General features: G+C 53.7%; 2 protein-coding genes across 11 annotated transcripts in view; one reads left to right on the top strand and one right to left on the bottom strand.

Annotated features, from left to right (window-relative positions):
- The window catches only part of TEP1 (telomerase associated protein 1), a 42,843-nt gene extending 41,460 nt beyond the window's left edge, over positions 1–1,383 (top strand). For all 7 annotated transcript variants that reach the window (XM_077312974.1, XM_077312969.1, XM_077312972.1 and 4 more), the window contains one exon: positions 675–1,383. In XM_077312974.1, the coding sequence (XP_077169089.1) occupies positions 675–806 (132 nt within the window). In that variant the 3' untranslated portion in view covers positions 807–1,383. The remainder of the gene's footprint in view (positions 1–674) is intronic.
- On the bottom strand, positions 501–11,436 carry PARP2 (poly(ADP-ribose) polymerase 2). Of its 4 annotated transcripts, XM_077312979.1 has the most exons (19): positions 11,346–11,436; positions 10,074–10,275; positions 9,866–9,987; positions 9,152–9,364; positions 8,620–8,745; positions 8,287–8,360; positions 8,091–8,141; positions 6,652–6,748; positions 5,905–5,980; positions 5,709–5,811; positions 5,465–5,624; positions 4,566–4,704; positions 4,051–4,114; positions 3,582–3,716; positions 3,357–3,478; positions 2,697–2,796; positions 2,508–2,606; positions 2,178–2,296; positions 501–1,804 (listed from the first exon to the last, which is right to left on the bottom strand). In XM_077312979.1, the coding sequence occupies exons 2-19, from the start codon at positions 10,223–10,225 to the stop codon at positions 1,645–1,647; spliced, it is 2,112 nt and encodes a 703-aa protein (XP_077169094.1). In that variant the 5' UTR covers positions 10,226–10,275; positions 11,346–11,436; the 3' UTR covers positions 501–1,644. The 4 variants fall into 4 exon arrangements, with proteins under 4 accessions (XP_077169094.1, XP_077169091.1, XP_077169093.1 ...); XM_077312976.1 differs by having other exon boundaries at positions 5,465–5,811; XM_077312978.1 differs by having other exon boundaries at positions 5,465–5,811; positions 8,296–8,360.
- Positions 11,437–14,814: the final 3,378 nt, after the last annotated feature.

Below are 14,814 nucleotides of genomic sequence, written 5' to 3'. Positions count from 1 at the left end.
TCTCTCAAGAGCTCTCTCAGCCTCACCTCCCTCGCAGGGTGTCAGTTGTGGGGAGAGGAAAGGGGAGGTGAATGTAAGCCGCTTTGAGACTCCTTCAGGTAGTGAAAAGCAGGATATAAAAATCAACTCTTCTTCTTCTACCCCAGGACCAATGCAGCTTGTGTTATGGCTATCCAGGAAAGAGTCCTTTCCCCTGTTATCTTAGGAATTTGCCAACTCTTTTGGGTTTCCATCCTAAGTTTTTCCTTCTTCCCCCCAAGTTTTACCTTTTTCTAAATTGGTACTTTGGGTTGTAACACCTCAGTCTGCAGCAGGGGGTGCTCATACAGTGCCCTTAAAATAAAAAAAAAAACCCTGTCTGTAGAAAACTAGCACATCAAGAAAAAAGCTAGGTTACAAGTCTCTGAGTTTTCTATGCAGATGAAACGGTTTTAATGGAGGGAAACTTAGTTGCATGTGACCTTGACCTCCCCCACAACTGCAGCTAATGATAAGTCCTGTTCAAATCCAGATTTTATTTTATTTATATTCTATATTTACATTTCTAGGCCGCCCCTCTTGAGCCAGTCATCTTGGGGCGGCATGCAGCATGATTTATTATCTGGCCAGTTTCTTTCCTTGAGTCTTGCCTGTCCTTCTCCGGCATATCAATTTGTTTTCTGTCTGGGTTTCAGCTGGGTCAGTTCCGATGCCACGCCCCCGTCTCCCGTCTTGACCCTTGCCCCCGGGCGGACCCGCCTCTCTTCCTCGTGAGTGACACCTTGGGAAACATCTACTTCCTGGAGTGGAGCAGCCTCGGGGCTTGAAAGGGAGGGAGAGACGCCCCGGCATTTTCCTTCCTCGCCTGACCTGCGGTCCCAGCCGACTCCTTGCTGCATTTCGTGCTTCCAGACTTGAAGGGTGACATGTTCACCACCTGTGTCTTGGTTGATTTTTGTCGGGGCCACACAGCTCGACAACAAAGACGCCATGAATAAAGGGAATGCCCAGAAAGCAACCAGGGTAGACGACCGTGGTTCTTAATGTGGATTTCTGCCTCTTTGTTCTCCTGCCTTGCTTAGCTTTGCACGGAGAGCAGAACAGCATTGTGGGTAGCTGATTTCCTGCCGACCGGTCATGTGAGCAGGGTCACCTTGCAGTCCGTATTCAAAACGTCCTAAAGCCTCCAGCAACGGACGGGCAGAAAATCCAAGACCAAGCCCCTTCTTCCTGTTGTCTCCTCAAAGTTTTTGCTCCCCCAAAGTTGTCTGTATCAAAGTTTTCTTTGTAGTTGTGTTCCCTGATATTAGCGCTGAGGGGAGGGGAAACCGGTGGAACTTGGCACAACCGGATCAGTACCGAAACTTTTTTATTTTAACCAATATAAAAAAACCAACAACTCTGTTGCCGATAATATTAATATCAGAACGTAACAAGCAAGAGGGAAAAGATGACCTTCCAGTCTTTTAGAAACGTGTCTCCAGAAATGTACTATGGGGTGCATTTCTGACAGCCTGTTGGTCGCAGCGGTCCACCATCTTGGATCGTAAGAGGACTTCAGGCCTTCTCTTGGATTGCATCAGTGGAACGTCAGTTGGGGGAGAGGAGTCCCTCAAACTGTCAAGGAAAAAATCGGCTCTCCTTCCGACAGGCGTTGGTCAGCTCTCACCAGAGCTGAGTGAAATTGAAGCGCACTTTGAGGAGATACCTCATCCGCACCTGCCGCGGGTCGTAGACGATGAACTCGTTGTAGTTCAGGGTGTAGCCGTGGGGGTTCACCACCCCGGTTTCCACGACGGGGCCCATAGGAACAAGAGCCCCGTGCCTGCCCGTGAAGGAGGGAGAGAACAACACACACATCACACACAACGCTTGAGGCAGCTCCCAAAGCAAAAACAATACGGTGAAATCATTGGCTTATCAGCTGGGACGATTAAAAACATCCAGCGATCCAAAACGCCACTCCCAAAACAGCTGTATACAAGGTGTTTCCTTCACTGAGCAGTGCTCCGTCTGCATTAGCAAAGGAAACAACGCCTCAAGGCAATGCTTGCACACTGGAGATCTTATTCAACCTTTGGCCTTTTGAGACCTAAGTGTTCTTGAGGCCATCTCTGATTTCTTGAGGACTAGAAACAGTCGCGTTTCAAAACCCGAGAGTTCAGTCGCAGCGCTGCCCCCTCTTGGGGGAAACTCACAGAGTGGTGCTGTTGGCCGGGGCCAGCTTGCCGAGCCCTTTGGTGCTGTGTTTGCGGGGCGGCAGGTTCATTGCTTCGGGGTTTGCCTCCAGCAGTTCATTGCATTCGCCCAGAGCGACCTGCAAGGAGGACACACGGCAAGCATTGATTTCACGAACATCAGCGCCGGAGGAACACACAAATGGTGCCTGGGTGGTTATTGCAATGAGGGAGGCCATGGAGGGGAGACAGAGGCAGGAGAACCGGGCAGGTGAGAAGATGGCAGCTAGATGGGAGGTGGGGATGCAAAAGAATTTCCCACGGAAGCTGGCGAAGGGCAGCAGACCTCACCTCCGACAGCAAGAGCAGGCCGACGTCTCTCTCGCGGGTGGCGAAACAGTAATTGGCGCTCTTGGAGGACATGTCAGCAAAATAGATCCCTTTCCCAAACTTGGAAAACACAAAGAGAGACACGGGCATGTAGACAAGGAGAGCTGCAGTGAGAGCACGGCTCAGAGCAGGGGAACATGGGAGACTCACCATGTAGCCGGTGATGGGAGCCTCAGGGGGTGCGACTCGCAACCCCTGGCTCAAAATCCCGGCCCAGTTTCCCAGGCGGGATCCGTGCCACAGCAGCATCCTGAAGAGGAAAAGGAAGTGCCAGAGGTGAAACATCCAAGTACACGCCTGTCCCTCCCTCATCCCACTCCACCTCCCACTCAGACATGGCGCTAACTCATGCTGTGTTCCCGAAATGAACCCAGATGACCCAACCCTCCCAAAACGAACCAGCCAGGGGAGAAGCCAAACAGCACACAGCAGAGAAGTGCATGCCCCCCGCTGTCAGCCTGAAACGGCTGGTGGTAAGTTTTGCTTCCTCCCTCTCCAAGCGGGAGGGAGTAAAATCGATCGCTGAAACAGCTTGCAGCCATTTTGAGCTGATAGCGGTGTGTGTGTTTGTGCCCTGCTGTCACCCTGAAACAACTGCCAGCCGAACCCGCGAACCGGACAGGGGTCTGTGAAATATTCAGGGAGACGCCTCTCCGAACCTCGATTCGGAAGGCACAAACCGTGGCGTTTTCATGGGAAAATTTGTTTCGTGCCTATCCCGATTGTCTACTCAGACCAGCGGTGGAACCTGGGACCTCCTGCAGGCCATGGAGAGGCTCATCCCCTGAGCCACATCCCTGCCTCACTTACCGGTTAGGCAGGTCAGAGCGGAAGACGGAACTTTCCTTATCCAGCACAAAGGCCTCCAGGAGGGTCATGGTGTAATCCTTGTGGGTCGGGGCATGGGTGGACAGCAGGTAGTTCTCTAACACCTGGGCAGGGAGGAGAAACAGGAAGGATTGACAGCATGGGGTGGAACCCACTTCCCAAAAGGACAGCCCTACACACACACACACACTCTCTCATGCCACCCACCTGGAAATCTGGGGCCTGCCGTTCCAAGGGCTGCAGTCGGCAGTTCAGTCCACGGTAGGTCCTGTCCAGCGGGTGCTCCAGGGCCAGCTGCTCCGACCGCACCAGCTTGATGGCGATGCGGATCTCGCCGAGGGCCTTGTGGGGGCAAGAGCAGATGAATGTCAAACCGGCCTCTGCTGTCGGGAACCCCAAGCGGATAATCCACAGGGGAGAACAGTCCCCTTTGGTCAGTCTGGGGCCACAGGCTCACTGTCCAGGCTCAAGTCACTCGTGCCCACAGGCCTCGGTGGGGAAAGAAAAGACAAGTGAGGAAGCGCTCCCAGCTAAATATTTTTAATTGGGGTGGACACCGTTAGGTGTGACATAATTGGGCCTCAGGGTGCAGGAAAAGGAGCCTTTCTTTTAACCCTGAGACATGGGAGACCATTTCCCCATCTGTAGCCCTCCTGCCCCATATGAGTGTCCTTACTTCTAACAGCTGTGCTTTCTCTTGCAACTCCGCTTCTGACCTGATCAACGGGGGCGTCTTCAGCCTGTGGAAGAAGAGAAAAAGGCAGACTCTGATAAGAAAAAATAGGGCCAAGCACAGCTCTTTACACGCTTGTGGACATGCATCACTGCCTTTTTCATTCGTAGGTCTGTATGAAGTTCTGGGATTATTTTTAGGATTTAAGGTAATTTGGGGGTGGGGGGGAGGAAGAAGAGCAAGCGTGTTCAGCAGGCAGCCCTGCAATTTAAAAGGGGAAGACCAGCAAGGGAAGACACTGGTATTTCCAAGGCTAACTATGCTAAACATACATCTTCTCCATTGCCCCCTGCAGGACATTCTTTGTATGTTTCCAAATCATGTATATGGGAGGATCTGGATTCAGTGGGGAGGGGGGGGGAGCAGATGCAGGACACAGAATCCAGCCTAGTGATGTTGCCTCCCCCACAAAGGCAATGGAAGGCCCTCCCCTCCTCTACCAATGTGAAGGCGCCAACCCAAAATCGTGGGGAATCCGAGTGTAGAACTCATTGCAGGCCTCCAGCAGGGTGCGGCCGGTCTGTTTCTTCTTCAGGCACGCCTCCACTTTCTGCAGCGACTGATAACCAGCCCGAATCTGTTCGGCTGTCAGCTTCCCTGTTGCAGGAGACAAAGAGGAGGCAGGGAGGGAGTCAGAGACAGCCTTGAGTCTGATTCTCACAAGAACACGCCAGTGAATGTTCCTAATAACTGGGTGATGTGAAGTCAGCAGGACCCTGGGGTTTCCCAGGCGAGAGGTGAGCAGAGGTGCCTGCCTCTGCAGGGCCACCCGTGTCTTATTGTAAGCCTCTGGGGAAGGGCAGGGAATAACTGCAATACATAAATAATAAAAATAAATGTATTTGTCTTCCACCCAAATGCTAACCAGGGCTGGCCCTGCTTAGCTTCTAAGTTCTGCGAGAGGCAAACAACAGGAAAAGAATGTAGGTGGTCACATCGTTTAATTTTGATCAAAGTCTCTTTCCAGAAATGCTCCCAAGCGTGTCCAGACCAGCCGATCCTTCCCAAATAAACCTCGAGCAGCTACCGGTTAAAGCTATTTTCAGGAAAGATTCCTTTCTTCAGGAAACGTTTCATCACGCCGGTAGAGCTAAATAAGACACGATGCTTCTCTTCCCTCTAGCTTGAAAGCTTATTTTGGAAGGACTTACTCGTCTCCAGACGTGGACTACACTTCCCATGAGGCCATGCCATTACATGCTGGCAGGGGGTCATCGGAACTGTAGTCCATCGACATCTGGAGAGCCACCGTTTGCCCTCCCCTGCTTTGAAAGCTCATTCCCCCACGCCCTTCCCCGCTGTATCTCTTCAGTGTCATTGAACTAAGATTCAGAAGGGGTCGGCTTGGGCTGCTCACCAAGAGGGGCCTTCTTGGTGTCGTACTGCATCTCCACAACCATCTCCTCCATGGTTTGGATGTTGCAGATCAGTTCCACCAAGGCCTGCACCCGTGGATCCAGCTGCGACGTCGGCTTGGGGCACGAGACGGCCTCCTGTGAAGCGGCTTCCCCTTCGCCCTGGCGGGAACGCAGGAGGCTGAGTTGGCGGAGCGCCCCCTTTCCCTCGTCCTCCCTCCTCCCCGACATTCCCCAGTTTCTCACTGCATCACTGGCTTCGTAGTCCATGTGGAGGAGGTCGTATTTGCCCGGAACCTTCTGGAAGTTGCCCCGCTTGCCCCACTCATTCTTGGTTTTATCCAGGAACCTGGAAGCAACAGAAGGAAAAGGCCAAGGTGGCTTCAGAGACGGGAAACACCAGGCGGGATGGGGAAATACTCCGCCTTACAGCTCTGCTTACTTCTTGGTGAATACTGCTTTGGCTTCACTCACGTCTCCAGCGCAGTTCACGAGGGCGTGCTGACCTTGTTTACCCACTGAGGAGAACAAAAAAAAAAAAAGGGAGGAGGGGAAGCTCAGAAATCACACACACGGCAGGAGAGGATGAGTCATTTCCTACAGCCCTGGAGACAAACACAGGAGTCCTAACTCCAGGGAGCACAGTTTATACACCCTTACATAGTTTGGACTGGAGGAATCGTGTAACAATAACAAAAAACTGCTTTGCCTCTCTAAGCCAGGCCAAAAGCCAGGCTTTGCCTCTCTAAGCCGTCCTGACGGAGGAAGAAGCGTTAGTTTTGATACCCCACTTTCCGCTGCCCGAGGGAGTCTCAAAGTGGCTTACAATCGCCTTCCCTTCCTCTCCATATGAGGGAGGCGAGGCTGAGATCCCATGAAGCTCATACATGGTCTACAAAGCCGGCGGCTTTCGCTTGTTGACAGTCTCAATCGTTTTTGTCAGCCAGAGGTAGACTCATCCTGAACTTGGAGGTTCCATCCTCCAGCGGTCGCGCCGAACTGCCTCCAATTGCCACATTCTCCAAAAAAGTCCCGTTCCCATCAGAGCACTGCCCAGACACAGGATCAGACAAGATGCACCTGAGAAATTAACTTCTGCTCCTGTCGTTGTGTCCCCCCACCCCCGTTTCTTAAATCCTCTCCATATTCTTGAGCAGACACTGTGGCCTGCTCCTTTCCCCGGACTTACCACGCCCCCAGCGCATCCAGACGCTGTACCTTCGTGCTCCATCATCCTCCAGCAACTGGATGAGGTAGTACTTGTTGTTGTTGAATTGCAGGTTTGTCTGGCAGGGCCCGAAAAGACGGAAGACAGGATTCAGGATGTGAACGGGCATTCTTCGGGGTCCTGCTTCCCAGTTCCCTCAAAACCAGCTCGGGGGTAGCGGTGGTGGTGGTGGTTCCCTGTAGGAACGCAGCCATCTCCTGGATGATTCCCCTAGCCCGTGCCTGCATCTTGCTGCATTAAGAGCTTCACATGTGTGTGTCTTGGAGGAGAAGAGCAGGGGCTTTTATACCCCGCTTTGGACTGCCCAAAGGAGTCCCTAAGCGGCTCACAATCACCTTCCTTTCCTCTCCCCACAACAGATGCCCTGTGAGGTAGGTGGAACTGAGAGAGCACTACTGCCCCCCCCCCTGCAGATGCCCCCTGGCTGCAGACCCACAACAGAAGAACAGAAGGCAATTCGAGTCCAGGATCTGTACAATCTGGATTGTTTACTATGGTGATGGATTTTAGAATGTTTGAACTGATTGCATATTTATACGGTTTAACCAGCTGGGTGACCTCAGGCTAGTCACAGCCCTCATAATGCAATTCTTGTGGCGCCGTCCTGTCAGGGCTTCGTCAGCCCCCCCCCCCTCCAGGGTGTCTGTTGCGGGGAGATGAAGAGAAGGAGATTGTAAGCCGCTTTGAGACTCCTTTGAGCGGGGTATAAAAACCAGCTCTTCTTCTGAAGCACACCACCCTGAGACCGGTATAGAAATTAATTCCACAAATAAATAAATAAATAAATAATACGATAATTGTTCTGCGAGAACAGCTTTGAGAGAACTGTGGCTGGCCCAAGAGAGAGAACTGTGGCTGGCCCAAGTTCACCCAGCTGGCTGCATGTGGAGGAGGAGTGGTGAATCAAGCCCAGCTCTCCAGCTTAGAGGTTGCTGCTCCTAACCACAACACCACACTGGCTATCAAGAAGCAGCCTTACCAGACTAATAGCTCATCAAGGTTGGTATTCTCTATCGCAGTGGTAGTCAACCTGTGGTCCTCCAGATGCTCATGGACTACAATTCCTTGCTCCAAATGCAAATGCTGGCAGGGGCTCATGGGAATTGTAGTCCATTAACATCTTGGAGGACCACAGGTTGACTACCCCTGCTCTATCGGGACTGGGAGTTGCTCTCCAGGGATTCCAGTGGAGGGCTTTCACTCGACCAACTGCCAGGTGCCAAGAATTGAACGTGATGTGGGACGCTGGCCAGGAGGTATGAGTGAGGAGACCACGGAGGATCCCAGCCATTTTAGAAGGCCTCTCTCCTCCCGCACAGATGGCCACTCAGCTTTAACCCTCCAGAGCCTCCCCCCGTTGGCTCGGATTCCCAAAAATCAAACAGGCACCGCCTGCTCACCTGATTCAACATCACGTCGTAAATGTCCTCTCCCTCGCAATAAACGTGGGCCTTTCATCAGCAGGAAGCAGCGGAGACAAGAATGACAAAAACGACACACAGTCAGGTCTTCAAAAAGCCGGGCTGGATGCTGTGAGGGCCCCACCAAGTCCCGTTACAGTGACTGATGCTACCTTCAGGAGCGCTGGAGCCTTACTTTGCCTACTTTTTGGGTGCATTCTGGGTCCACCGGAGCTTTCCCCTTCACGATCAACGTCTTCACAGCCTCTCCTGGGAGGGAAGGAGGCAGGGTCACAACAGGGCTCTGCTGGCTGACTTAAACCACAACTCCCACAGATCGGATTTTGCTCGGAGATTCTGCGATCTGCACGTGCTGCTTTTTAAAAGCCAGCTTCTACCTGGTCAAGCTGTCACTACAACTCCGTGGGCTCATGCAGCCTTAAAGGTCGGCCTCACTGCCGGTTTGGCATTTCAGGACTTCCTGTAAGTCACCGGCTTACCCGCCAAGACCCGCTTCCGTGTCCCTCACCCTTGCCATCCACCTCTCCCTGGGAGGCTGCTGCGTCTGCTCCGTTCCGGGCCTTCTTTGCAGGAACAGGGCCTCTGGGGTCGCAGTTACCGCTGCAGGACCCTCCTTCCTCAGGCGCTGCAGCATCTGGGTGGTAAAAAAATAAGAAAAAAAAGGATTCGAGCTGGATTTTTGTGCCCGGCTTTTCACTAACTGAAGGAGCCTCAGGGGCTCTTAAAATTGCCTTCCCTTCCTCGCCCCACAACAGGGACCCAGAGGGGTAGGTTGGGCTGAGAGAGCTCTGAGAGAACTGAGACCGGCCCAAGGTCACCCAACAGGCGTTGGGTGTTTCAAAATGGCTGATAATTGCCTTCCCTTCTTCTTCCCACAATAGACACCCTGTGAGGCAGCTAGGGCTGAGAGAGCTCTGAGGGAACTAGGACTGGAACAAGGTTACCCAGCTGCCTGCATTAGGAGGAGGAGCAGGGAATCGAACTCGGCTCTCCAGATTTGAGGCCAGTGCTCTCAGCCAAGACACCTCTTGCTCTCGTACCGGACTGCCGGCGTTTCATCTTGCGTTCAAATCCGGTGCGGGTGTTGATTTGCACCAGGAGACTCGTGTCCAGCTTGTAGCGGGTCCGGCCAACCGTCGTTTCCACCGTGGGTGCCCCGGGGCCGACCTTGGCCGCCTCCAAGGCCAGGCAGGTAGTGGCCGGGTATGGAAACCAGTTGCCTTCTTCGTCCCCTTGCCATTGCCACGCAAAATCTGTCTCCACAAAAGACGGGAGGAAGGAGGAGAGCTGGTTGTTTGGCACCCCTCTTTTTTACCACCCGAAGGAGCCTCAGAGCAGCTTGGAGATACCCTTGGCCCTATCTAAACAGTTTCAAGGATACTTCTGGTCATAGGTCAAGGGGTTGGACTGGACGCTTAAGGCACGTGTTCAGGGGCACTATTGGCTTGCACGGAAAAATGCCTTGGGTAAACGGACCATCTGAGGCTGCTACTGAGCAACCAAAGGGCCAAGCAGTCCCCCCCCCCCGCCCCGAAACCCGCTTCCATCCCCCTCTCTCTGGGAGGCTGCTGCATCTGCTGCATTCTGGGCCTTCTGCTAGGAGATGGCCAGTGTAGAGAATCATACAGAGACACACGGCATCCTCCTTTACTGGCAGCTATTAGGGGCAGCCAGGATTTTATTTAAGCTCCCCCTCACAAGACACACTGCTTGGGTTACTCCCATCCTTTCCTAGCACTCCAAGAGACACTCACATGAGTCCCCGGTCCGGACAGCTGCTGCCACGCGTGTCTCTTGCCCCGTCGGCTTATTCCGCTGCACCATCCCACACAGGTCGACGGAGGAGTCGCCGAGGTCCACGGAACGTTTCCCTGCCCTGCAGAAGTGGAAGCTTGCATCTCAGAGCCCTGCCCTGTGTGGCCATGCTTCACGCAGAGACCTAACGGGCACGCTCTGACTCACCTGGCCGCCTGGCTGAGGGCCTCGCTCTGCTCTGGTGGGAACTGCTGCCACCCGCCGCCAGAGGCTTCCCATTCCCAGCGTAGCTCCAACTCTGCTCCTGCAGCGTCAGGTTCTCCTTCCAGGGCTTTGGAGGCATTCCGTTTCCGCCCCATCTCCAAGGGAAGCACACAGGTGGGGCGGAGAGAGCTCTGACACGGCTGCTCTGTGAGAACAAAACGATCAGGGCTGTGACTAGCCCAAGGTCACTGAGCTGGCTGCATGTGGGGGAGCAGGGAATCAAACCTGGCTCGCCGGATTAGAAGCTGCTGCCTTTAATCACTATACCATGCAGGCTGGTGGCATTATCCGAGTAACTTGCAGCGATTCTCTTTGGAGTGGGACCTACCGTATCCTCTCCCGCCCTCTGGCTGCCACTCCTTCCACCCTGACCTCCCGGCTAGCCTGCAGACACAGCATTCTCCACCACCCCGTGGCTCTGTGCCAGCACTTCCTGGGCTTGAACCTGGCCTCCGCCAAGGCCTTATTCATGCAGGAAAACATTCCTGCCCGACTTCATCGTTCAAGGCATGTTGCTGTCTCTCTTCGCCTTCCCCCTGCAGCAGAGGGAGAACGACAGCGTTTCCCCTGGCAGACTCGTCTTGTAAAGCATGCAAGGAGCGTCTATCGAGGAATTGGCTTTAGAGAAGCCTGCACAAGCGGTTTGCCTCAGACACCTCCGGCTGTGGTCAGTCCAAGGGAACCTCCACATCAGAGGCAGAAAACCTTTGAAAGCCACTGGTAGGAGTCAGCTTCAGGGGAAGGACATCCCTTCTGGGCCTAGTTGGTCCTCCTGGGTAGCACAGGATACTGAACTGGTCTGATTCCGAATATCAGGGCTTAAGTTTGCATGTCCATTCTCATCTAGTGATCCCCTGGAATTCCGGCTCATCTCCAGGCGACAGAGATCAGTCCCCCTGGAGAAAAGGGCTGCAGTGGGGGTGGGTGGGGGGACGACCCAAATCCCGCCCACTCCCGGCTCCACCCCCCAAAAAGTCTCCGGGCATTTCCCAACCCAAAGTTGGCAACCCAACCCTTCTTTCATGCCCTTTGACAACCAATCCTTGGATATGAGCATTGAGGGCGACTGCCCAATCGATCTGCAAAAGCGTTGCCTCCCCCCCCCCCAAAATTATTCTTATAGATGTTAACTGCTCCAAGCATGCTTTGTAGGAAGGAGCGGTATCGAAAACTAATAAATGATTAATAATAAATTAATTAATTAATACAACCCACCCGCTCTCTAGCTTTTCTCGGGAAGCGGCTGCAAAACACCGCCTCTTTCTCCCTGCGCGCGCTCCCGGGAACGTTCCACAAGCCACGCCCCCTCCCGGCTCGCATTCCTTCCGCCTCTTGGAAGGCTGGCTCCCTATTCTCGCGCTCTGATTGGATGAAGAGGGTGGGCGGAGTCAGGAGAGGGAGGAGAAACGTCAGCGAAATGCAAATCGAGACCCGTTGCATTGTGGCCGCCGCTCGCTCCTTGGAAGCCTTCGGGCTCCGGATTCGATGCGGTGTGTGTTGCGACGTGCAACCGGCGCTGTCCTCTCAAGTTAGCAAAGGGGGAAGAGTTGGGTTACGGTGAAGGGTGTTAAAGGGACATTGGCTTGTTCACCATCACTTCAAAATCGTCGAGACAGCAACGCTTATATTCTGCACGTGCGACTAGCTCAGACAGCTGGGAGGAAGCTCTCCGCAGAGGTCACGTGCTGGGTGCTCGTCACCCCCTTGCCGCCTTTGGGAAGGTCTGAGAGAAGGGCCGACCATCACCCTAGCAGGGTGCCACCTCCTGGAGGTGGGTGAGTTCCCAGAGATACGGGCTCCCGGCGGGATCGAGCTGCGGGGCAGGAGAAGCGGCTCGGGGCGGACCCGTCCCTCCCGCCCGCGGATGCCCCAGTAGCCCGCCGGGAGCTTGGGAACGACTCACGGCCAGCCGCGCTGAGTACAATGGGCAGAGGTGAGGCGCGCAGCCGCCGCTTCATAACCCAATTCAGACTAGTCTCCCCCCAGTATTTTCTATGTGGCCCGATTTTGCTTCTATTAAGAGAGCCCGAGTGATGCAGGGGGATCCTGGTGCAGTGGATGCCAACCTCCAGGAGGGGACTGGAGATCATCAGTTTCCCTGGAGAAAAAGGTTGCTTTGGAGGGGGAACTCCAACGTTGCACTGACATCCCTCCCCACCCCAGATCCTGCCCACTTCCAGCTTCACCCCACCCCCCAAAGTCTCCAGGTGTTTCCCAACCCAGAGCTGATGACCCTGGATGCCAACCAGGTGGGACCAGGGGATCCCCTGGAATTACAGCCAATCTCCAGGTGACAGGGAGAAAAGAGCTGCTTTGGAGTTATATTATAACTTTGGAGTTATAGCATTATATTTCACTGAGGTCCCTGCCTGCCCCAAATTCCCCCCCCCACTTCCTCCTTCCCGGCCCCCCCCCCCCGGCCCAAATCTCCAGGTGTTTCCCAACCCAGATCGGGCAACCCTATAATGATGGCCAGGAGTGGAAAGAAGACGGGGGGCCACTTCACAAAAATTAGGAGAGTTAATCCAAGACAGTCTAGGCCAGGGATGGGCAAACTGTGGCTTTCCAGATGCAAATGCTGGCAAATGCAGGTGCTAGCAGGGGCTCATGGGAATTGTAGGCCATGGACATGTGGAGGGCCACAGTTTGCCCATCCCTGGTCTAGGCTTTGACTGCTCACTTCCACACCCAGTTAGAGAATCTGGACCCACAGGCCTAAAAGGACTTTGCCTCGGATCGGGGTGGGTCTCCAGAACATGTGGGCAGCCCCAGTTTGGCCACCCAAGGACTAGAGGGCCTGGATGTCCCCTCCCAGCTCTATGAAGCAAGTAAGGGGTGACTTCGGTTCTTCAAACTATAAGCAGCAAACCAGACAGAAAACTTTCAGAGACTTTTATGATTTATTGAGAAAAGTAATAGTCAGGATTATGCAAGAAAGTCCAGTTAACCATGCAAAGAAATGCCAAAGTTACCAAAGCATCTAAGACTGCTTAATCGTATTACGGCAACAAGCGTCAAAGCCTCCCGCTTGGACATTTCAGAAAGGAATTCCTATCCTCATCTGGCTGCTACCCTAGAAGCCGGCTGCTTCAAGTTTTTTGGGGGGCCCTAAGCTAGGGATGCCAGCCTGCAGGTAGGAACTGGAGATCCCCTGGAATGACAACTCATCTTCAAACTCCAAACGTCAGGTCTCCTAGAGGTGGTGGGTGCTTGGACTCAAGGGCCCCTGTCCAACCTGGGTGCCATCCCCAAATCTCCAGGGGATTCCCCAGCTGGACCTGGCAACCTTACCCCCAATCCCCTGTAGGTGGCCGGGGGCGGGGGGGGGTCCTAGGCCCCTTCCCCTAGGCCAAGGGGCTCCTCCATACTCCTGTACGTACCTGAGGACCGTGTAGGGCTGCGCTGCCGAAATCGACTACACAGCAGGAAGAGACTGTGGTTCTGGGGAAGGCAAAGGAGAAACGAAAGTCTTTCTTTCCCCTCACTTCATCTCCTCCCATGTGGGTATCTAGGCCTCACAAAGGAAGATGAGAAGTGGTGGAAAGAATCTTGTGCCCACACCACCCCCCCCCCCCCCCGTTAACTGAAATCATATGTTTCTTGGAATGGGAGAAAGAACATCAGATAGAGAAAAGCCCCCCCAGGGTTGGCAGTGAAAGCTGTGGTGAAATCTAGGCCACGGAAAGGCCTCTTCACTCTGCTCGTGGTTGAAGGATCACCTCCGGTCCCACCTGGAGGCTGGCATCCCTATATGGAGTCCAGGGGAGGAAAAAGTGTTGGTTTTATACCCCGCTTTTCACTCACCGAAGGAGTCCAAATGGTTGACAATCGCTGTGCCTGCACTTGAAAGCTCACGCCTTGAATAAATCTTTGTTGGTCTTTAAGGTGCCATTGGACTCTGATTTTGTTGTGCGACTTCAGACCAACACGGCGACCCATTTGGATCTCTCCTCACAACAGACGCCCTTTGAAAGAAAATGGCTGCTTTGGGGGGGCCGACTCCATAGCACGGTCCTCCCCTGAGGGGGTCCCTCCCCACTGCAAATCCTGCCCACTCCCGGCTCCATCACCAAAGTCTTCCGGTCTTCTCCAACCCAGAGCTGGCAGCCCTGATGCAATGTTATGCAATCCGGCCATTCCCCCCTGATCTCTCTCATATGGAGATCTCTGGTGAGGCTATTGAGCCGGAACGGATGGCGCCTCATTTTCAAGACGGCAACTTTTCATCCGTGCTGCCTAAAGGATACGCAGGATATTTACAGAGATGCTCATCAATCTCTGTCCCGAATTATAGAATACGAGAAATGCATCCCATTGGCTCTTCTTTTCTTTGAGTTGTGCTCCGATGAGGTCCATAATTTGGACCAAATGGATTCCTTGCCACGTAAGCCTTTTAAACCCGTGGTTTAAACCTGAGCGGGAGGCTAGGGGCTTAGTTACGATCTGGCCATAAACAACAAGGCCTGACTCAGCCCCATGAGTCACTGCAAACAACCCGGAGAAGCAGGAATTCCCCAAGGCTAACTCTAAAAAAACAATATTGCAGGGTCAGTTTCCGATTCCTGGAAGCATCTGTGTTGTTGTTGCTTTTCCTTCACTGAAACTGTCAGAAGACCAAATCGCCACGCCCCAAGCTGGTGGCTTCTAATCCGGCGAGCCGGGTTTGGTTCCCCGCTCCTCCAAA

The sequence above is a fragment of the Paroedura picta genome, chromosome 16 (assembly GCF_049243985.1).
Source record: "Paroedura picta isolate Pp20150507F chromosome 16, Ppicta_v3.0, whole genome shotgun sequence".
NCBI lineage: Eukaryota > Metazoa > Chordata > Lepidosauria > Squamata > Gekkonidae > Paroedura > Paroedura picta.
The sequence above is the reverse complement of the archived record's forward strand: the minus strand, read 5'-3'. Positions and strand labels throughout refer to the sequence as shown.

Coding starts and splice junctions, on each gene's coding strand:
- PARP2 (XM_077312976.1), bottom strand. CDS start 10,225: ATGGGGCGGAAACGGAATGCCTCCAAAGCCCTGGAAGGAGAACCTGAC. Junction 8,142..8,286: donor GCACCCAAAAAGTAGGCAAA/GTAAGGCTCCAG, acceptor TGCTGATGAAAG/GCCCACGTTTATTGCGAGGG. Junction 1,805..2,177: donor CCGGCCAACAGCACCACTCT/GTGAGTTTCCCC, acceptor CTTCACGGGCAG/GCACGGGGCTCTTGTTCCTA.